This window comes from Elephas maximus, chromosome 6 (assembly GCF_024166365.1).
Source record: "Elephas maximus indicus isolate mEleMax1 chromosome 6, mEleMax1 primary haplotype, whole genome shotgun sequence".
NCBI lineage: Eukaryota > Metazoa > Chordata > Mammalia > Proboscidea > Elephantidae > Elephas > Elephas maximus.
The window spans coordinates 135,206,416-135,229,894 of NC_064824.1; the positions used below are offsets into that span (position 1 = coordinate 135,206,416).

Here is a 23,479-nt window from a genome sequence, read left to right on the forward strand (position 1 = left end):
TGTTATGAATAATGCTGGTCCAAGCATTCGAGTACAAGTTTTTGTGTAGACACGTGTTTTCAGTTCTCTGGAATGTGTGTGTATACATACACACCCGCCCGCGGACTTGCTGGATCACGTGGTAGATCCATGTTTAGCTTTTTGAGGAGCTGCTAGACTGTCTTCCAAGATGGCCACATCCTTTACCTGCCCAGCAGCAGTGTCCGAGGCTTCCAATTTCCCCACATCTTCGCCAGCACTTATTATTGTTTATTGTTATTACAACCATCTTAATGAGTGTGAAGTGGCATCTCATTGTGGTTTCAAATTACATTTCCCTGATGACTAATGATGTTGAGCATCTTTTCATGTGCTGATTGACCTTTCGTGGATCTTCTCTGGAGAAATGTCTATTCAGAACGTTTGCCTCCTGCTCAGTTGGGAGACTTGTCTTTGGTATTGCTGTCTTTGGCTTATTGAGAGGATGCAATGGGAGAATGTGGGCAACAGGGTTACCCAAGGCTAGTGCGTGGCAAGCACCCACTGAGTGACGGAGACTCTTTTTATGAGGTAAAATGTGAGTAGTGACATCACAGCAGCAGAGGAGTAGAGGGCCAATCTGGGGGAGAAAATTCCAAAACGCAGAACAGATGCAGAGGGAGTCACTTCTGGAACTTCCCGGAGGCTGTGGGAGACCCTGGGCTGTCACGTGGCACCTCCTCAGAGGAAGCGCTCAAAGAGATTGAGGCAGGAAGAAGACTTGAGTGACGCACGAGTGGCCGGTAGCTGTGGGGCCAGGCCGAGTGCCTGGAAGTCTGAGGGAGAGAAAGATCTGGGACACAGAGGAAAGAGAGAGCCACTCAGTTAAACCAGAGAGAACGATGGTATAGTCAAGAGAAAATGGAGGCCTTGTTAAGATAGATTGTCAAGTTGAAGTTAAGGAGAAGACACTGAGAAGACTAAAGTTCTACAGCTGAGATAGCTGACAACGGCCACAGGACAGACCCCCAGGAGAAGACGAGGCTGAGAAGGTAGGGAACAAGCCCATGGCATGGGTGGAACCAGGTCCTTTGTCCCCAGTAATTAGAAAACATGATATTAATAGGTACCAGAACCCAAACATTTTTGGGTTCAGTTACTTATTGCTGACAGACCATGGAGCATTAGCTCTGAAGCCAGCGGAGAGTCAGGGGTCCAGGCCCCTCACATGCAACCACCCACCCCCGTCTGAAGAGGACGGGGGGCCAGGCCCAGCTGAGTGCAGGAATAGTTCTGCTGACAAAGAGTGCAGCTTTCTTTCCAGAAACTTCAAAAAGCAGTGTGAAGTATCCAGTACAAAGAGCGCCAACTGTAAAGAAGAAAATTAATCATCATATCGTGAGGGACTAAGACGAGCCCTGTTAATTGTCGGTAACTTCTCATTCTCTCTCTCTTTCCCTGTATACAGACATATACATATACAAACCAAAACCAAACCAAACCCAGTGCCGTCGAGTCGATTCCGACTCACAGTGACCCTATAGGACAGTGTAGAACTGCCCCATAGAGTTTCCAAGGAGCGCCTGGCAGATTTGAACTGCTGACCCTTTGGTTAGCAGCCGTAGTACTTAACCACTACGCCACCAGGGCTTCCATATACATATATATAGACATATACAGACGTATATATATGGAGTCCCTTGGTAGTGCAAACAATGCAGTGCTCAGCCACTAACCAAACAGTTGGTGGTTTGAATCCACACAGAGGCACCTCAGACGAAAGACCTGGCGATCTGCTTCCAAAAAATCACAGCCATTGAAAACTCTAAGGAGCAACAGTTCTACTGTGAAACACATGGGGTCACCATGAGTCAGAATCAACTAGATGGCAACCGGTTTGGTATATATATGTATATATATATGTGTGTGTGTGTGCATATATATGTACATATATATGTATATTGTTGTTGTTAATTCCCTTCTAGTCGGTTCCAACTCACAGCGACCCTATGTACAACAGAAGGAACACTGCCTGGTCCTGAGTCATCCTCACTGACCATTGCTGTTTGAACCCATTGTTGCAGTCACTGTGTCGATCTTTCTCATTGAGGGTCTTCCTCTTTTTCACTGACCCTCTACCTTGCCAAACATGATGTCCTTCTCACTTCTAAGGAGCATTCTGGCTGTACTTCTTCCAGAAGAGAGTTGTTTGTTTTTTTGGCAGTCCATGGTATATTCAATATTCTTCGTCAAAACCATAATTCACTGGCATCAATTCTTCTTTGGTCTTCCTTTTTCATTGTCCAGCTTTGGCATGCATATGAGGCGATTGAAAATATCATGGTGCAGGTCAGGCACACCTCAGTCCTCAAAGTGGCATCTTTGCTTTTCAAAACTTTAAAGAGGTCTTTTGCAGCAGATTTGCCCAGTGTAGTATATATACATACATACACACACACACACATATATGCAAACCCTGGTAGCATAGGGGTTAAGAACTACAGCTGCTAACCAAAAGGTTGGCAGTTCGAATCCACCAGGAGCTCCTTGGAAACCCCTCCTTCAGTTGATAAGACACTTGGGTTGCTCCCACCTTTGGACTATTGTGAATAACACTGCAATGAACATTGATGTACAAGTATCTGTAGAGTCCCTGCTTTCAATTCTTTTTGAATATATACCTAGAAGTGGAATTACTGAGTCATATGGTAACTCTATTTTACTTCTTGAGGAATCACCAAGCTATTTTCCAGAATATGACTATATAATTTTAGTCTGTGGGTTTTTTTTTTTAGCAGTGTTAGCACTTCCCCATTTAATTAAAATGTTCTCCCAAGTATCACATTCGATGGACGTGCACAGCTCCATAACCTGACGTGCCGCCATTTGTGAAATGAGTCTTCTATCATCAGACATTTATCTTCTTGCCTGTGTTTTGTTCTTTTAATATGACGACAGTGAAGACCTTTGTGCAGAAATGTGTATTTACGTTTCTGGTTATAGATCCCTAGGAGTGGAATTACTGGATCAAAGGGTAGGAATATTTTTAAGGCCCTGATCCAGAATGACAAACTGCTTTCCAGAAATTTTGTTTCAATTTCCACTCCTGTGAGCAGTAAAACAGAGTGCCCACCTTATTCCAATCTCCCCGTTATAATATTTTCATTAAAAAATTCAGTTGCAAGGTGAGTTGTGATTCATGTTTGCTTTGCATTTTTAACCCTGGTGGTGTAGTGCTGAAGAGTTTGGCTGCTAACCAGAAAGTCGGCAGTTCGAATCCACTAGCCACTCCTTGGAAATCTTATGGGGCAGCTCTACTCTATCCTAGAGGGCTGCTATGAGTCGGGGTCAACTCGACGGCAACAGGTTGGTTTGTTTGTTTCTTTTCTAGCTTGTTTGGTAGGATTTATTGACCTTCATAATTGCTCTTGGTGAATGGTCTGTTCGATCAATTCTCTTTACCCGTATTTCTATTGACGTTGTAGTATTTCTCTTTTTTTTTTTTTTTGCTTTGGTTCTTTATATCATACTATCACACTTGTTGCAAATATGTTCACTATCTGTGGTTTAGACGTTATTTTTTTGAGGTTCCAAAAAGAAAAACCAAACCTGTTGCCGTTGAGTTGAAGTGATTTGATTTACAGCGTCCAGAGTCACTCCACAGGTAGAAATTCACTTCTGTCTCTTCCTGTGGGAGGCAGGATGGTTAGAACAGGGCCTTTGGAGCTAACGGGCAGAGGCTAAAGGAACAACTCAATCGGGTTATGTAACTCTACTGAATACCTCATCTGAAAACCAGGCATGAGAACACCTATTTGATATTGTCATTGAATAGATTGAATGAAAAGTGTCTACCAAGTATCTGATGCCATTGAGTTGATTCCAACTCATAACAACCCTATAGTACAGAGTAGACCCGTCCCATAGGGTTTCCAAGGAACAGCTGGTGGGTTTGAGCCGCGCAGCTTTTGGTTAGCAGCTGAGCTCTTAATCGCTGTGCCACCAGGGCCTTAGTACTGAGCATAGTACCTGGCAAAAACAAATAAAACTATTATGGTTTGATTTTTTTTTAACACTGGACACTTTAATCTCTCTGGAATTAATTGAATGGGTGGTATAAGATAAAGATGCATGTGTATTTTCCTCAACTAATCTTCTTTCCCAAAACCCTTTGTTGGATCATTTATTCCTTCTCTCCATGATACCTCTTTTGCCTTATGCTAAGTCTTAGATACCTCTTTCTTGCCCTCTTACCCTGATCCATGCTTTTCTCAGACCAAAATCATACCATACCAATTACTATAGTTCTATACAAAACATTTTATTTTAGGATTTCCATGTCTATTCTTCTTCTCAAGTATTCTTCCAGGTGGACCAGATAATAATTTTGTTAAGTTAGAAAAAAAAAAAAAAGCTACTATTGGGATTTTGATCAAAATTGCATTAAATCCATAATATAAGTTGTGAAAAATTGACATTTTAATAATAATCAGTCTTCTCAACAATACATACTGGTTGTCTCTACTGTTTTAAATTTTATAGTTTTCTTGATATACCTAAAATCAAACCCACTACCATCCAGTCGATTCCAACTCACAGCGGCAGTATAGGACAGGGTTGAGCTGCCCCATGGGGTTTCCAAGGAGTGGCGGGTGAATTCGAACTGCTGCACTTTGGGTTGGCAGCCGTAGCTCTTAACCACTGTTAAGTTCAAATTCAATTCTCTGACCTGCCTCACCTCGGCCTCCTACCTCCGGATTTCTCTCTTCTGGAGGGAGTTAGCTCGTAGTGGTCTCTTTTATTGAGTGCTCATGATATACTCTGTCCTATAGGGTCGCTGTGAGTTGGAATCGACTCGACGGCAACGGGTTTGGTTTTTGGTTTATGATACACCAAGCTCTGTACTAGGTTCTGCGGATTGTTGTTGTTGTTAGTTGCTGCTGAATCAATTCAGACTCATGGTGACCCCATGTGTGTAGCGCAGAACTGTGCTCCATAGGGTTGTCAAGGCTGTTCCCATCTGTCCTCTAACGCACCTCTGGGTGGGCTTGAACTGCCGACCTTTCAGCTAGCACATGAGTGCTTAACCATTCACGCCACCCAGAGACTCCTTAGTGGCTTCCTTTATCAACTGTAGTGGTCTCTTGGAACCATGGTGGCGCGGTGGTTAAAGAGCTCGGCTGCTAACCAAAAGGTCGGCTGTTTGAATCCACCAACCGGTTCTTGGAAACCCTATGGGACAGTTCTCCTCTGTCCTATAGGGCGTCTAAGAGTCGGAATCAACTCAGAGTCAATGGGTTTTGGGGGTTTAGTGCTCTCTTTGCTTGGAATTCTTCAAGGTTTTGGGTGGTGAAGGATGAACAGTCTTGGCTCCTAATGCTGACCTGTGTTCTCTGTTATTTCTACATTGACCCAAATGGCTCCAGCCCCTGTGCTCCCACCCCATCTTGTCCAGAAGTCTGAAACACTTAACCAAGGAAAACACGTGCAAACAACGTTAGACATTAGAGAGGATTTTGAACAAGAGTTACAAAAAAAGGAAACCCTTTGCCGTCGAGTCGATTCCAACTCATAGTCAGACCCTATAGGACAGAGTAGAACTGCCCCATAGAGTTTCCAAGGAGCACCTGGTGGATTCAAACCTCTGACCTTTTGGTAAGCAGCCAGAGCACTTAACTACTACACCACCAGGGTTTTCAGAGTTACAAAGGGGTTTTAAAAAAACTGTAGGAGGCTTCTAAGCTGACCAGCAGAGCAAAGCAGAAACGCTAACGAGGGTCTTACTTTGAGAGCCTCACTCTCCCTGATGCTCACCTGGTAAAGGATATTTCTCAGCAGGTCAGGAACGTTTACCTAGGGAGCAATATTCACGCAGAAATAGGAATATTTATCGAAAGGATAGATAAAACACCATGATGTTTCTTCCTATTTCTAACCGTTTGTCCTTTTACACTGGAGTAAAAGGTCCTATTCCATGTTAGGGCTGAGCTGGAAAGGCCCTGCCCAGGGGAAGCACCCCCTTCTTCTTTCCTCCTTGCTTCGCACAGGCTGGGCAGGCACCCTGTCAGCAGCAGCAGCAGCAGCTGGCCTGAGTCCCCTGGGAAATCCCTTCTAAGCCCCACTTCATTTGATAATGGGACAGTTCTCCCTGGGTGGCAGAGTTAAGTACTGTCCAGCCCAGTGCGATCCCAACCTGGGCCTCCAGTGGGAATATTCTTAATGTAATTACCCTGAAGTGGCACCCGGTCAACGGAATGAGTAGCAGCAGACAGCCAGCGTTGGCACCCTAATTGTTGTAAATCATCGTAAGAGGGGAAGGCTGGCCGTGACCCTCTGCCCACAAGGAGCAATGAGCACACTGTTGCGGTTGTGTTCTAGCCTAGTGGTTTTCAAGCACTATTTAGCTTTGGAATCTTTTCTTCAACAACATTTTACAAGTAAGATTGTGTTTATACCTATGTATATGCATATACTGTGTATATATGCATACTCACACATATGTATGTGTATATGTATAGCTCGTGTATATATATATATGCATGTGTGTACATACACAGGAAACCCTGGTGGTGTAGTGGTTAAGTGCTACGGCTGCTAACCAAGAGGTCAGCAGTTCGAATCCACCAGGCGCTCCTTGGAAACTATAGGGCAGTTCTACTCTGTCCTATAGGGTCACTATGAGTCGAAATCGACTTGATGGCAGTGGGTTTGGGTTTTTTTGGGTACGCATGTGTCTATGTATAGCTCATGTATATATGTGCATGTGTTTGTCCATATATATGCATGTGTCATGTATATTTGCATATACATGTGCATGCACACACGTGTGTGTTCTGCGTGTATATAGGCACTGTGTGTGTTGTGTGTATGCATGTGTATAGACAGTAAGACCTTTGAAAGCCAGAATCTGTGTAAGGCAGAAACCTGTCCGAGAAGGAAAACTCAAATATTTTCCACTAAAAACAGCAATAGAAAAGTGGTAAGACGGCGCCCTGTCAAAGGCAGAAAACTTTCAAGACCTAGAAAAAATAAGGCAGTCCTGTCAAATTCCGGTTCTCACAGGCTTCACTGCAGATGTGTGAGTATATTATGTGTATATGTACATGCACATGGATATGGATGTATGTGAGCCCTTGTGGCATAGTGGTTAAGAGCTGGGCTGCTAACCAAGAGGTCGGCAGTACGAATCTCCCAGCTGCTCCTCAGAATCCCTTACAGGGCAGTTAGTTCTACTCTGTCCTATAGGGTGGCTGTGAGTCAGACTCAACTCGACGGCAATGGGTTTGGTTTTTGGTTTTAGTGTGGATGTATGTGTGTATTTATATAGGACCAGAGTGAACTGCAGCTGCCGGTGGGTGGGCAGGCCGAGGGGTGCCCTCCTCCACCTCCCCGCAGAGCCCACACACCCCACAAAGGGCAGTTTGGGACTCTGGGTGTATGTGGCAGGGGCAGGGGTGGCGATGCTGTACATTTTCCCTGGAATTTCTGAATGAATTCTGCCCCAGGGCACTGGCGATGGGGAGTCCTTGCCATCTGCAGAGAGCCTCTCATGGAAACACAGGACTTTGGAGAAAGACTGTCTAAGCCTGTCTTCCTGTTGTACTAGCCTCTGAATTCCCATCTGTGTTAGTAACATGGAGGGTTTTTTTCCTAAATATTTCTTGGACCTCTTTGAAAAAGCCAGGCAGGCTTCTCCGCCGCTCTTGATTAACGAGAGGGCCTTCCTGTGCTGATGGTTGTCTCTCTCTCTCCTTGTGACTCAGTTCTTTCCTTCTGTCGACAAACTGACGTTCTGGGCCGGCTGCTTGGGGCCTCCCATAAATTCGCTGTCCTCAGCCAAATAAGAGCCTGTTCTCACCCTCACTGCATTTGCATATCTACAAGAGGAAGTGTCACAAGAGCCCTGCGTTGAAAGATAAAAGGACAGCAAGGTTCAGGACGGGCTCTGGCATTCGTCTACAGGGGCTCTGCAAAGGGGGGGGCGGGCACGGCTGAGGCTGGTGGTGGCTGCTTCTCTGAGTTGTCTCTGGGAGGGGAGGGGCCACTGGTTGTCCTTGTTGTTAGGTGTCATTAAGTGTTTTCAACTCATACCCACTGCTCTGGAGTCGGTTTCGACTTGTAGCAACCCCACAGGGTTTCCAAAGCTGTAAGTCTTTATGGAAGCAGGCTGCCATATCTTTTTTCCTGCAGAGCCACTGGTGGGTATTGAACTGCAGACCTTTCGGTTAGCAGCTGCTTGCTTTAGCCACTGTGCCACCACAGCTTATCAAAACCAAACCAAACCCATTGCTATGGAGTTGATTCAGACTCATGGTGACCCATAGGACACAGTGGAATTGCCCCATAGGGTTTCCAAGGAGTGGCTGATGGATTTGAACTGATGAACATTTCGTTAACAGCCGAGGTTTTAACCACTGTGCCACCACGCTCCAAGGCTCCTTATAGCGGCCCATATGACAGAACACAGCTGCCCCATAGGGTTTCCTAGGCCTGTGATCTTTACAGAAGCAGGTCACCAGGCCTTTCTCCCACAGAGTGACTGGGTGGGTTCAAACTGCCTACCTTTCAGTTAGTAGCCAAGTACAACTGGACTAGTGACTAATCCTTGCCTTCTCATATACAAGCCAATTATGGTGTCAATTCCGGATCTGGGGACAGGTCAGGGAGCAGAAAGACAGGGAACAAAAGGAGTGGGAGAAAGAGAAGAAAAGAAACTTTTCTGTGAGCAATGAAGATGCATGTGGAAATGAAATTACCTAAAAAATTATCCAAAATTGTATTTAAATATGGATTGAGTCAAGGGCATAAAATGAAAGATGGATATGTTTGACCATATAAAATTGTAAAACAACTTCTACATAGATTTTTTTAAAAAAATCAATAAAAATCGAATAGCTGCAAAAATGTTTCAGTCCATACTGAAGATGTTTACAAATAAGTAAGAAAAAGGTGAATGATAATAATAATAATAATAATGAGTGAAAGGAACTCACAGAAAAAGAAATACAAATTGCTAAAAAATACATATGAGAAAATGCTCAACCTTTCTCATAAAGGCAAATTGAAGCCAGCTATCATTTTTCTTTTACCTAGAAGATCTGCAAAGATTATGAAGTCTGATAACACCCAGTTGGCAGGGTGTGGGGAAACAGACAACATTGTCATATCCGGTTAGCAGGAGAAAAAAAAATGGCATGATGGGGTTGGAAGGCAATTGGTAGTCTCTACTAAAATACAAAATGTCCCAGCTGTTCTCCTAGTGATTTACCAACAGCCCCTAATAGATGTCACCATGCGAATGTTGAGTGTGTGCCAGGCACTGCTGTAAATGCTTTTCATATATTAACTCATCTAACCCACACTATGACAGGTAGGTGTTGTGTTATTATAACCTCCGTTTTACTAGTGTTGTTAAGTGCCATCAACCCTACAGGACAGAGTAGAACTGCCCCACAGAGCTTCCAAGGAATGGCTGGTGGATTTGAACTGCTGAGTTTTTGGTTGGCAGCTGAGCTCTTAACCACTAGGCCACCAGGGCTCCTTTTTACTAATGAGGAAACTAAAACTATGAATTCACCCATGGACACAAAGATGTTCATTGCAGCATTATTTATAATAGCCAAGAGCTAAAAATCGCCACTTGCCCATCATCAGGGGTCTGGTCAAATAAACGACTGTGCATCTGCATGGTGGAACATAAACTGAATGGCAATAAACTATCTCTACTGGTTGATTAAGAAGCCCTGGTGGTAAGGTGGTTAAGAGCTTGGCTGCTAACGCCCAAATCAGCAGTTTTTAAAAATGGATTTTTTTAAAGGAGGAACTCTGGTGGTGCAGTGAGTAAGAGCTTGGCTGCTAACCCACCAGTGGCTCCACGGGAGGATGTGGCAATCTGCTTCCATAGAGATTACAGCCTTGGAAACCCTATGGGGTAGTTCTACTCTGTCCTGTAGGACCCCTATAGGGTCTCACACAACTATGAGTCAGAGTCAACTGGACAGTAACTGGCTTGGTTTTTTGGTGATTTGGGAGGATGTCTAAGATTTTTGGGGGGGGGGATGAAAAAAGCAAATTTCAGAACAATGTATATAAACCAGAGACTCCCCATTGCCACTGAGTCGATTCCGACTTACAACGACCCTACTGGACAGAGTAGAACTGCCCCATACGATTTCCAAGGAGCGCCTGATGGATTCGAACTGCCGACTTTTTGGTTAGCAGCTGTAGCTCTTAACCGCTATGCCACCAGGGTACGTAGTATGATATCATTTGGATTTTTAAAAACACACATATATAAGTGTATGTGTATGTTTAAGAGCTCTGGAACAATTTACAAAAAAGACTATTAAAGCTAAGAAGTGGAACTTACGGAGAAGGAAAGAAGGAGACATCTACTTTTCATTTTATATCATTTTGTACAGTTTAATTTTTTTTAAACTAGTGTATAATTTTTTAAATCTAGTTAATAAACCCGTTGCCATCCAGTTGATTCCAACTCATAGCGACCCTGTAGGACAGAGCAAAACTGCCCCAGAGGGTTTCCAAGGCTGTAATCTTTTACGGAGGCAGATGACTGCCACATCTTTCTCCTGCCGAGTGGCTGGCGGGTTTGAACCACCAACTTTTTGGTTAGCAGCTGAGCGCTTTAACTACTGCACCACTAGGGCTTCTGCAAACTAGTTAGTAGCGTATGTAAATGCTTAGTGAAGTGCCTGGCACATGGGAGGGGCTAAATAGATAAAACTTTTATAACAAAGCATTGTCTTGATCTCAGAGACAAAACAAGTATCTGTTGAGCTAGAGTGTGGCCCATCTGTGCCCTAAGGGGTTCAGCTGGGTGGCTAGGCTTTCCAGGTTCTTGAGAACCCCAAGCAGAGGGAATAAAGGGAGATTATGGCAGTTCAGGGAGCAGTGGCGACTCAGTGGTAGAATTCTCATCTTCATTATTCCCGGCCAGTGTACGTCACACCCAGTCACCACTCGTCTGTCAGTGGAGGCTTGCGAGTTGCTGCAATGCTGATCGGGTGTCAGTGGAGCTTCCAGACTACGACAGACCAGGGAGAAATACCTGGTGATCTGCTTCCAAAACGCAGCCAGTGAAAACCCTGGGGATCACAGCAGCCCGCTCCTTTGTGGTCACCATGAGTTGGGAGCTGTCTCAACAGCAGCTGACAATAACGATGTCGTGGTTAAGAATAAACTTGCAGCTTCGAGTAAGACTATAAGACCCCAAACAAGCATCTCTCCAGGCTCCTGCTAGCCTCCTGGGCTTGGCAGCCAAGCAGATGGACTTCAGGACTGTAGCTGCTCCTGCCAGGATCCCGGTGGACTGGCTGACTACCCACCAATGTGTCCCTCTTCCGAGGTGCTCAGAACGACAACTGCCCTCCCTCTCGGAGGTTTTAGGAAATAGTCGCTCTTCACCTTAAATGCATCCTGCTAAGTCTGAAAAAGCTACATCCTGTATAACTCCAACTATAACACATTCTGGAAAACGCACAACTATAGGGACAATGAAAAAATCCATGGGTGCCAAGGGGCCAGAGGGAGAGGGGAGGGATGAACAGGTGGAGTGCAGGGCATATTTAGGGCAGTGAACCTATTCTGTCTGCTGCTGTAATGGTGGGCACATGACAATAGGAATTTATCAAAACCCACAGGACTACACAACAGGAACGGTGAACCCTAATGTAAATTATGGACTTTAATTATGTATCAAGATGTCACCTTGAAGACTAAGATGAGCCTGACCCAAGCCATGGTGTTTTAGATCATCTCATATGCATGCCAAAGCTGGACAGTGAGTAAGGAAGACAGAAGAAGACTTGATGCCTTTGCATTGTGACGTTGGTGAAGAATACTGACTACACCATGGACTACAAAAGGAACGAACAAATCTGTCCTGAAAGAAATACAGCCAGAATGCTCCTTAGTAGAAGCAAGGATGATGAGACTCCGTCTCTCATACTTTGGACATGTTATCAGGAGGAATCAGTCCCTGGAGAAGGACATCATGCTTGGTAAAGTAGAGGGTCAATGAAAAAGAGGAAGACCCTCAATGAGATGGATTGACGCAGTGGCTGCAACAATGGGCTCAAACATAACAAAGATTGTGAGGATGGCACAGGACCGGGCAGTGTTTCATTCTGTTGTACATGGGGTTGCTGTGAGCCAGAACCGACTTGAAGGCACCCAACAACAACAACATTGTATCTAATTGGTTCATCAGTTGTAACAAATGTATCGCAGGAATGCAAGGTGTTAATAACAGGAGAAACTGTGGGGCAGGGGGAAAGGGAGATACATGGGAACTCTCCGAGCTGTCTGCACAATTTTTCTATAAACCTAAAACTGCTCTTAAAAAGTAAAATCTACTTTTAAAAAAGAGCTCCTCCTTCTCATACTGGGGACCCCTAACCCAGAACAAGGTAGAGCTTCTAAAAGGAGTAGAGAAGCTGTGATTCCTAGCACTTTCTTGTTAGAAGCCAGTCTAGGACACACTTACTAGCCGCTGGGGGAATCCGGGTCTCTGACGGGGTGGCCAACCTTTGGGAGAATGAACCCATATGGTAAAGTCTCCAAGGAAGCAAGGCACTGGGGCAGGTGGAGCTCGTAGGGAGGGATATGCCCAAGCAAAGCGGAGCGCCCCTCTCTGTGGCTGTGGCTAATATCCGTTCAGCATTACCACTCTGCTCAGACCCATCGGAGTCTTATCTCCTCCTGAAACACTCCTGCTCCTATTCTTTTGGCCAGTGGGACAGCTGAGAGATTGAGGAAGCCCTCCCAGATGATGGACTCCTTTAGAACAGATGGAATAGCTGCCAAGGCCAGGTGTAGACCACATGTCCACTTTCAAATGGCCCCACTGACCTTTTCCTGAAGCTCCTTGAATAGGGAGGTGGGGGTCAGGAGGCAAGCAGTACCTTGGTTCAGGATTGGTTGACATCAGGGCTGATCTCCAGCTCAGAGAAGAGTCAGCTCCAAACTTTAGATATTTCCTGCCCAGCTTCCTCTAGCTATGTCAGCAATTCTTGTCTCTCTCTCTTTTTTTTTTTTTTTGGTAATGAGAAAAATGGACTTTTCTGCACAGGTGCTAATGAAGCCTTTGATCTATTTCAGGTATCGGAATTGTGTTTACACTTACAGAATTCTGCCCAACGAAGACGATAAGTTCACTGTTCAGGTAAGTCCTTTAGACACAGACATCTGAGCCTGACTTGGACCTGTATTGGCAGAGAAAGTGAAAAAAAAGAAGAGAAAACATAACCGAAGTCTGTGGGGTGAGGAGTGGCTTAGCGGGTCAACTGTGACCCTCCAGAGTGACCTTCCTCTGTGACATGACAGGGCAGGAATGGCAAGAATATTTGTGTCCATGGGTGTGGGGTGTGAGAGGGGAATGGTGGTGAAAAAGGATGGGCTTGGTTGATGATTTTCTTAGTGCTGTCAAATGGATGGGAGTAAGCAATCAAGGAGGGAAGGAAGGGGAGGTGAGCTTGCGGAAGCCCAGACAGTATATTTTGTGATCTAGAATACTGCCAAATGGATTACAAACGAGACCAAAAGAAACAAAAACAAAACCTGTTGCCGTTGAGCTGATTCCGACTACTCATGGCGACTCCATATGTTACGGAGCAGAACTGCCTTTCTTCCACAGTGTTGTCGGGTAGGTTCAAACTGCCAACCTTTAGGTTAGTGGCTTAGCGCAAACCATTTGTACCACCCAGGGCCCTTTAGAATGAGACAGGGTCTTTCAGTTTGCAGGGTTCTGTTCAGTCAAAGACTGCTGCTCAAGGAGTCTGATTTCATCAGGCACAGTCTATATGTGCAAACTTTCAGTTGAGTTTTAAAGAGAAAACCAAGCTGGGGAAGATCACCCAAAGTAAGCACTGTCCGTGTGACAAGTACCCGGGGCTTCGTTTGACCACAATGTGTGACAACTTGGTGACGTGGAGGCCAAGGAAGCTATTTTTATCTGTCTGCATGATGAGAACATGGGGGTGGGGAACACAAAAGACGTGTGTACATGGTAAGGGTGGTGGGTCATGCCCGGTCCTCAGGGGACAGTGCAAGGCACAGCAACAAGCAGGACGATTGGGATGGACAAGCGTGTGGAAGTGTGTCTTGCAGAAGCAAAGACAGGCTCTATGGGGCTTAGTTGAAAAAAAAGTGAAAGTATAGGGGGAAGTAGAGGCATGATCCTAAAAAAAAAAAAAAAAACCACTGCCTGCGAGTCAGCTCCTACTCATGGCAATCCTATATGTCACACAGAGTTGATCTGCCCCATAGGGTGGTCTTTTTTTTTTTTTTTTAATTGTAATTTAAGTGAAAGTTTACAAATCAAGTCAGTCTCTCATACAAAAACTTATACACACCTTGCTATGTACTCCTAGCTGCTTTCCCCCCAATGAGACAGCACATTCCTCCTCTCCACCCTGTATTCCCCCCGTGTCTATTCAGCCAGCTTCTGTTCCCCTCTGCCTTCTCATCTCCGCCTTCAGACAGGAGCTGCCTACATAGTCTCATGGGTCCACTTGAGCCAAGAAGCTTACTCATTACCAGTAACATTTTCTGTCCTATTGTCCGGTGCAATCCCTGTCTGAAGAGTTGGCTTTGGGAATGGTTCCAGTGTTGGGCCAACAAAAGGTCCGGGGACCATAACCTCCAGGTTCATTCTAGTCTCGGTCAGACCAACAAGTCTGCTCTTTTTACGAGAATTTGAGGTCTGCATCCCCCTCTTCTCCCATTCCATCAGGGGTTCTCTGTTGTGCTCCCTGTCAGGGCAGTCATCGGTTATAGCTGGGCACACACAGGGTGTTCTTGGCAGTAATCTTAACGGAATCAGATGGCCAAGCTTTTCTCCTGCGACACAGCTGGTTGGGTTCGAACCTCCAGACTTTAGGTTAGTAGCCAATTGGGAACCTCTTGTGCCACCAGGGACCTTCAGGGCATGGCCTCTGGCTTCTCATACTTGAAGGGAATGATTCATTCTGTCTGGGTTCAGACAGCAGACCAAGCATACAGTAATAGAAGCAGAGGTGGACCCAAGGGTAGGACCACAGGCAGGTCCCTGGGGCACAAATCACCAGAAATGCATCAAGAGGGAGAAGCTAGGTTTAGCAGAATGCCTTTCAGTAAGGCTATTTATGGGGATCAAATGAATCATTTCAAGAAGCCACTTGGGATGGGAGTGAGACGCCCAGGGGGCATGCTTAAGCCAACCCAGGTGGTCACAAACCTGCCTTTTCAGCAGGCTGGGTCTGTTTGCTGCAGGGCTCCAGTGGGGGATGCAAGTTTGGCCTCCAGTGGAATGTCTCTGCCTGATAGAGGTCAGGCTGAGCATTGCTCTGGCTTCTCCAACTTCCCACATGCGCACCCAGCACCAATACGCAAAGGACATCTATGTGAAGGTTTGTGGCTAGTCTGGGATGCCCATATGTCTCAGCCTCAGTAGCCATCACCAGGAGCTGATGTTGGCACACCTACAGTAAGACCACCCTTTCAGGTAACTGACAGCTCTTGATCATTGGAATGGCTGGCTTAAATGCTGGCTCTCACCTGTTGGGGACGCAGTGGCCAAGGGGAGAACTATTTTGGGCAGGCAATTGGCCTTGAAGGCTTTGACAAACATTTCCAAATCTAGAACTTCGTGAACTTTACCAGCTGGGTTGGCATCTTTGATAGATGGTTTGCTCAGAGGAGTCTAAGCTCTCTCAAGTTCAAGCTTGATCAAAGCTTTTGATCTTTTTTTCCCTTGTGGTTTCTTCTGCTCCTTCAAAGGCAAGAAAACTTTAAGTATGACTCTGCCCTAAGCGGGGAAGACTTCTCGTATATCGTTTGTACCCAGGACTTAGAAGCATATAGACTGTGTCTCGAGTGTGTTCCCCTCAAATCTTGACACTGCGGCCGCCATGGTGTCCCAAGTCCCTGTGAACTGCAGCCCGTCCTCTGGCAGCTTCCATATCTGGCGTCTCATCCAGCTTTAGGGTTTGCCAGGACTCATTTTGGCTAACTCATGTAAGTGGTGGGCGGCCTTTGTGGGGATGCCCGCAGCCAGGAGGGAGGGCACAGCTCGAGGACTCTCTGAGCTCCTCTGTCCCTCAGTTCTTCTCTGTAGGTCTGCCTTCTCTTCCCACCTGCTCATGCCTGCATCCCCAGCCCCAAGAGAGAATCTGATTGACTCAGCCAATGACAGCTTTCTCCACATGGCCACTAAGAGGTCATGGCCTGGGTGGGAATGAGCTGTCCTTGGAGCAGGTGCCTGCCCCTGTCCACTCAGCCATGGGGACCGACTCACAGGGGCAGAGCATGGTCACCAAAGGCCACACTCAGCAAGGCGACAGGTAGGCAGTGTTCTGAAGAAGAGGTGTGGCCCTGACAGGTGTCTGCTGGAGATGTCTGCTGTGTCTTGGCCCTGTGACCACCTCGGTAGCCAACACTAGGTAACCAGGTTGTCGTGGGGCCCTGGCAGTCTGTGGAAGTTTCCACCTTTGAGGATATGCCTTCTATAAAAATATACAAAAAAAAAAAAAGAAAAAAATCCAAACCAGTTGCTATCGAGCCAATTCCAACTCATGGTGACCCCGTGTGTGTCAGAGTATAACTGTGCTCCACAGGGTTTTCAATGGCTGGTTTTTCAAAAGTAGATTGCCAGGGCTTTCTTCCAAGGCATGTGTGGGTAGACTCGAACTGCCAACCTTTCAGTTAGTAGTGAGCATGTTAACCGTTTGCATCACCCAGGGACTCCTATAAAAATAAACCTTACTAAAATGCATGTAGATGTCTCCTGAGGCACAAACTGGAGCACATGCCCAGTCAGAAGAGGCCAGAGACCCTGATCGTTACTTATTCTAATTCAAGTTCCTCTTTTCATGATGGGGCCAAACCTCACCCTCTTTTCTGAGCTCAGCCACAGTTTCTGAATAACTCACTCCTAGCACCTGAGTGTGAGGCCCCAAACAGTAAGACTTTGGCCTGAACCGTTGCCAAGTGAAGCATCAAAGCCTTTAATTGCTTTCTTATTTGAATTACCTCAGCTTGCCTTGGCTGGAACTCTCCTCACTGGGGCTTCTCTTTTTCTGTCAAAACAAAAGGGACACTGGGTTCTTCCTTCTCTGCAGAGCCACCTCCAGAAGTCGGTTCATGCATCCCAGCCTGGGTCAGCCTCATTGCGGTCAGGGGGAGGGATGGCCCTGGTGCTCGATGATGTTTCGTTTTCTCTCCATCTTACAAATCAGAGGCGGGAGGACAGGGTGCTGACTGTAACTTTGCTCGGCCATGTTTTAAGCCATGAGCACTGCTGATGCTTGCAGAAGGTAGAGCTCCCATCCAGGTCTCAGACTCCCCCAGCTAAGCCTGCTTTCTTCTACTCCAGAAAGGTTTTCCAAACCTGGTCTGGTGGGCATTGGGCTGCCCTGGGGAAGCCCAAGCCTAGAACTCGGTGACCCCAGGCAGGAAATGTCACTGACAGGCACCTTGGCCTCTTCTCGGTGGAAGATTATAGCTAATGTCTGATCACAAAGGACTTTTGGTCCCACTGGCAAATCAGTCATACCTGGAACTAAAACAGTTGCCTAATCCGTGGTCGGCCAGGAGCTGGGAACAAGCCCAGTCCAGCCAGCTGTGTGGCCTCAGGCAAGTCCTCACCTCCTCTGGCCCTCCTTTCCTCACCTCCCAGGGCTGTGGACGGATTCCAGTAGATTAGTAGGTAAAAGCCTCACTCAGTGTGTGTGGTCAGCCCAGAGAAGGGCCGCCATTACTGTCTTTATTCATAGTGAGAAACAACCAAAACCAAACCCAGTGCCGTCGAGTAGATTCCAACTCATAGCGACCCTATAGGACAGAGTAGAACTGCCCCATAGAGTTTCCAAGGAGCACCTGGTGGATTTGAACTGCCAACCCTTTGGTTAGTAGCCATAGCACTTAACCATTATGCCACCAGGGTTTCCACATTCATAGTGAGAGGGAACACAAATCCAATCAAAAAATTACATCTGCCAAAGAACATAATTGTCCCACCTCACACTCAGGGGAGAGAGAAAAGGAAAAATAGAAGAAAACGAGATGGAAGGAGCAGGAGAAAGACAAAGGAGAACGGAGAAAGAATGAGAGGAGAGGGAGGGAAGAAAGAAAAGAACAAATGAATAAGGTGAGAGACACAGTTGTGTAGGCGGAGAGAAAGATAGAAGGGGGAGGAAGAAAAGCCAAAAAGGTGAGAGAAGCGGAGGCTGCAGGCTTGGAGGTCGTTTTGACATAAGAAAGAGGGAGCCAGCAGTGGGGCAGAGAAAGCGGCTGATAGGGAAGGAGAGGTGGAGAGAAGGGGGCTGGAGGAGACCCTACGTGGGTAGGGGCCGGGGTTCGTGGAGAACCATGTCTCTCGCACTCTGCTCTTTGGGCCGTGGGCTTCCCTGTCTTCAGAATTGCTCTTCAAAAAGACAAAACAAAAAGCAGTTGCTGCCAAATGGATTCTGACTTATGGCGACCCCATGTGTCTCAGAGCAGAACTGGGCTCCACAGGGTTTCCAACGGCTGGTTTTCCAGAGGCACAGGGTTAGAATCATCAGGCCTTTCTTTTCACGTGCCTGTGAGTGGACTCCAACCTTTCGGTTAGCAACCTAGCACATTTGCACCACCCAGGGACGCATCAAAATTGTTAAGTAGTTGTCAAGTGGTGATTGTGACTTTCAAACTCAGAGAACCTTCTAGAATGGAGCCTGGACATGGGTCCTGAGTGGGAGGCAGGAACTCAGGTTGCTTGTAAAGCCCAAACTCCTTTCCTGACTGGGAAAGGGAAGCGACCCTCTCCTCCGAGGGAAGCAGCCCTCTGTGAGCAGCTGAGTCCAGAGTAAGATGTTAGGCTCCTGCTGCGCTTTGAAGCCACCCTGCTCCCCGGGAGACTGAGGAAGCGCTGTGGTAGTACAAACCATCCTGGTGGGCCAGCAGGAGACTGACTGAGGGCAGGGAGCCCATGGGGCTCTTGAGTGGCTTTCATACTTGTCACATAGATGGCTGCCTGATCCCAAATGCCATAATCAAAGCAAGTGGGGCTCTTCGGCTTCATTCCTGCAACCCTGCGACCCTACTCCTTTTCTGACATCCTTTCTACCAAGAATTACAAAGAAGATTCCCGGGGGTCATGGTCCCCAAACCTTCTGTTGGCCCAGGACAGGAACCATTCCCTAAGACAACTCATCAGACATGGAAGGGACTGGACAGTGGGTAGGAGAGAGATGCTGATGAAGAGTGAGCTATTTGTATCAGGTGGACACTTGAGACTGTGTTGGCATCTCCTGTCTGGAGGGGGGATGGGAGGGTAGAGAGGGTTAGAAACTGGCAAAAGGGTCACAAAAGGAGAGACTGGAAGGGCTGACTCATTGGGGGAGAGCAAGTGGGAGTATGGAGTTAGGTGCATATAAACTTATATGTGACAGACTGACTTGTTTGTAAACGTTCACTGGAAGCTCAATAAAAATTAAAGAAAAAAAAATAATTACAAAGAAGAATATAAAACCCACTCACAATCACCCTCAGAATTCATTGATAACTTCCTGTGGTATCCCATCTTTTCTCTTCATTGAGATTATGAGTCGGGATATGGATTGTTTTAGTGCAGACAGGAACACACGCTGGTTTTAACACAAGTTTATATGAAGAAGAACTTAGATTAGGGGACACTGAGTTTACATTTGGAAACCCCAGTGGCATAGTGGTTAAGTCTTACAGCTGCTAACCAAAAGATCGGCAGTTCGAATCTACCAGGCGCTCCTTGGAAACCCTATGGGGCAGTTCTATTCTGTCCTCCAGGGTCACCGAGTCGGAATCGACTTGACAGCAACAGGCTTGGTTTTTTGGGTTTTGGAGTTTATGTTAGGGAAATCTGGTGCCGCAGTGGTTAAAGAACTCAGCTGCCAGCTGGCTGCTAACCGAAAGGTCAGTAGTTCGAACCCACCAGCTACTCGCTGGGAAAAAGATGTGGAAGTCTGCTTCCATAAAGATTAAACCAAAAATCCAAGCCCATTGCTGTCAAGTTGACTCATAGCGACCCTATAGGACAGAGTAGAACCGCTCCATAGGGTTTCCAAGGAGCGGCTGGTGGATTCCTACTGCTGACCTTTTGGTTAGTAGCTGAGATCTTAACCACTGTGTCAAACCCTATACTTTATCCCATAGGGTCACCATGAGTTGGAATCAACTTGACGGCAACAGGTTTGGTTGTTTGGAGTTTATGTTAAGGGTGGTGGAATCGTTTATAAAAGGATAGTATGATGTTTGCACAGCTTGAAGAATGTAATCAATGTCACGGAATCATACAAGTAGAAATTGTTGAATTGGGAAAAAAAAAAAAAGGGAATTAGGAAATATCCCCCACATAGAATCTTCTGTGATCCTTCCCTGGTTCGGAAGAAAAACCCAGGGGCTCCAGCCTCTGCAGTGAGTAAAGAGGAGAGACTCACGACGACGTCCCTGGCGGTGGCTGTCTCGTTGCTCTGGGCACTGCAGATTTTGGAGAGAGGAAACAAAAACAACTTTCTCAAAGCCTTCCGTCACAAGTGTCCACGGAGGTGAGTGGTTGAGCCCTTGTTATTCAGTTCAGGAAGCGGGTGGCAGCTGCTATTGTTCTGAGTGACCACCGAGCAAGGGAAAGATGCCGTCTGAGCCGTGGGGCAAAGGATGTGGCTCAAAACACACTTCCTGACGTTGCACAACAAAAAGGAGCAAAAGAGGCGCCAGCACAGGATGGAGCAGGCCTGCTCAGACCCCACCGACCATGCCTCGTGTCCAATCCAGACAGGATTAAGCTGACGGAGGGGCTCAAATCCATCCTGATTCTGTCTCTCCACGTTTCAGTTCTCCTTACACCGAAGAAGCCTACACTTTTGTATCATTTTTAATTTCTAGTCTTCTTTAGTACGGAACGAGTCAGTTGCTGTCGAGTTGACTCCGGCTCATGGTGACTCCATGTGTCAGAGAAGAACTGTGCTCTGTAGGATTTTCAGTGGCTGATGTTTTGGAAGTAGATTGCCAGACCTTTCTTCCAAAGTGCCTCTGGGTGGATTTGAACCGCCAATCTTTCAGGTAGCAGCCAAGTACTTAATCGTTTGCACCACCCAGGGTAGTGCATGGACAAGTCTATTTTGCAAGTCTCTGAATATCTCAAAATATCTTTCAGTTGCTTTCACATTTTTGTCTTAGTTATCTAGTGCTGCTATAACAGAAATACTGCAAGTGGATGGATTTAACAAACAGAAATTTATTCTTTCACAGTTTAGAAGGCTGGAAGTCTGAATTCAGGGCAACAGCTCCGGGGAAGGGTTTGTCTCTCTTTCGGCTCTGGGGGAAGGTCCTTGTCATCAATCTTCCCCTGGTCTAGGAGCTTCTCAGCGCAGGGACCCCAGGTCCAAAGAACGTGCTTTGCTCGCAGAGCTTCTTCTTTGGTAGCACGAGGTTACCCTCCTCTCTGCTCGATTCTTTTATATCTCAAAAGAGATTGACTCAAGATACAGTCTAATGCTGGAGATTGAGTCCTGCTCCATTAACATATCCATTGTCACTGAGTTGATTCCAACTCATAGTAACTCTACGGCAGAGAATAAAACTGCCCCATAACATTTCCAAGGATTCGAACTGCTGACCTTTTGGTTAGCAGCCAAATGTTTAACCACTGCACCACCAGGGCCCCTCCTCCCTTAACATAACTGTTTCTAAGCCTGCCTGGTTAACATCACAGAGGTTAGCATGTACAACGCATCAGATGACAAAATGGCGGACAGCCACACAACACTGGGACTCATGGCCTAGCCAAGTTGATACAAATTTTGAGGGGACACAATTCAATCCATAACATCATTCAAGAGGGAACTTGATGGATATAAATTCTTGAGGGACCACATTCTCCCTCAGAATTCCATAGGGCTTCAGGAATTTAGGGTTACAAACGTGAAACCCAAGGCCAAACCGTTACCAGTCCCGGTGTAGGCAGCCGGTTTTTTTCTCCTTCTGCTTTGAGGCTGGCTGGAGTTCTTCTCAGTCCTTGTCATTTTCCTTTCATTATGGTGCCTGGAATGCATCCAGACCGTTCCCTTTGCAAACTCGGATCTTTCTTAGCTTCAAGAGCCTTCTCTTCTGCTGGGAGCTGGAGTAAGTTTTTCTCCCAGCTCTTCTAGTTTCTTCTTCAGAGCCCCCTGAAAAAGCCAAACCTCCCTCACCTTCTAGCCTCTGAGGCCCACTAGGAGCCCTGGTGGCAAAGTGGTTAAAGCGCTCAGCTGCTAACCGAAAGGTGGCGGTTCAAACCTACTAGTGGCTCCTCCAGAGAAAGATGTGGCAGTTCTACTCTGTTGTATAGGGTCTCTAGGAATCGGAATCGACTTGATGGCAGCAGGTTTTTTGTTTGAGGGCCACATGCCTTCATGACCAAAAAAAGGCCCAGTTCTTCTCCTATGAGGCTGCAGGATATTCAATCCTTTCCCAAGGATTTTGGAAATTCTAGAAAGAGCACTCATGCCATTGGTCATCCTTCCTCCAAATGGCTCTATTTTCTCACCATCCCCCCTGGACATTTTGCCCCCGTTTCTCTGTATTCCAGAGTCTTCTGGTCCGCCATGCCCCAGGATCTGGGCCTATTTTTTCTCTTTGTTGCCCAAAGTATTGCTCACACAGGGTCCACACCAGCTTGTACCATGTGGTTGATGTGTATAGACACAGGAAGAGGTTGCAAGTTTAACCAATGAGATGTGAAGAGAAGTCTTCTACAGGGCTTCTAGTAAGTTTCTTTGCCTTGAAAAAAACACACAAGAATGAAATGCCCCCTTTTCTACCTTTGGAAGCTGTGAGAGGATGTGATATCCAGAGCTGCTGCAACCATTTTGCAGCCATAAGGGGAAATAGCTGGAGAGTCAGGCCAACATGCAGATAGCAGAGCAGAAAGATGAAATGAACCTGGGCCCTTCATGATGGTGTTGAATTAACTAAACGGAATTAACCAGCCTGGGAGCCACCTTGCTTATAGACTTCCTGTTTTGTGAGATAAGTCGTTCCTTTGTGTTCAAGTAGCTGAGTTAGGGTTTTCTGTAACCTGCAGCCAAAAGCATCCTAACATACAAAGGTTTGGGCTATCCTAGGGGCAGAGAATGAAAATTTTAAATTGAATATCAAGTTTCACTGCACCGAAAGCCCACAGGCCTTAGTAGTCTGACATAGTGGTCCCTCACTCTGCCCTCTCCTACTTGCGGGCTGCACCATGTTGGCAGAACACACTTTCCTCCCGTCCTGCGCATTGCTAATGGCCTGTCCTTATGCCAAACTGCTGTGGGGTCTGTATTAGTTTCCTGTGGCCGTCATAACAAATTATCACAAACTGGGTGTCTTAAAACAACAGGAATTTATTCTCTCACAGTTCTGGAAGCTAGAAGTCTGAAATCAAGGTGCCGGCAGGGCCACGTTCCCTCTGAAGGCTGTAGTGGAAGATCCTTCCTTGCGTATGCCTAGCTTCTGAGGTTGTTGTTGTTGTCAGCTGCCATCGAGTTGG

The 23,479-nt window shown here is 46.4% G+C and overlaps 1 protein-coding gene across 4 annotated transcripts in view; it reads left to right on the plus strand.

Moving 5' to 3' along the window:
• INPP5D (inositol polyphosphate-5-phosphatase D) overlaps positions 1-23,479 on the plus strand; it is a 136,885-nt gene that overhangs the window by 7,506 nt on the left and 105,900 nt on the right. For all 4 annotated transcript variants that reach the window (XM_049888468.1, XM_049888469.1, XM_049888470.1 and 1 more), the window contains exon 2: positions 13,078-13,141. In XM_049888468.1, coding sequence (XP_049744425.1) covers positions 13,078-13,141 — 64 coding nt within the window. The remainder of the gene's footprint in view (positions 1-13,077; positions 13,142-23,479) is intronic.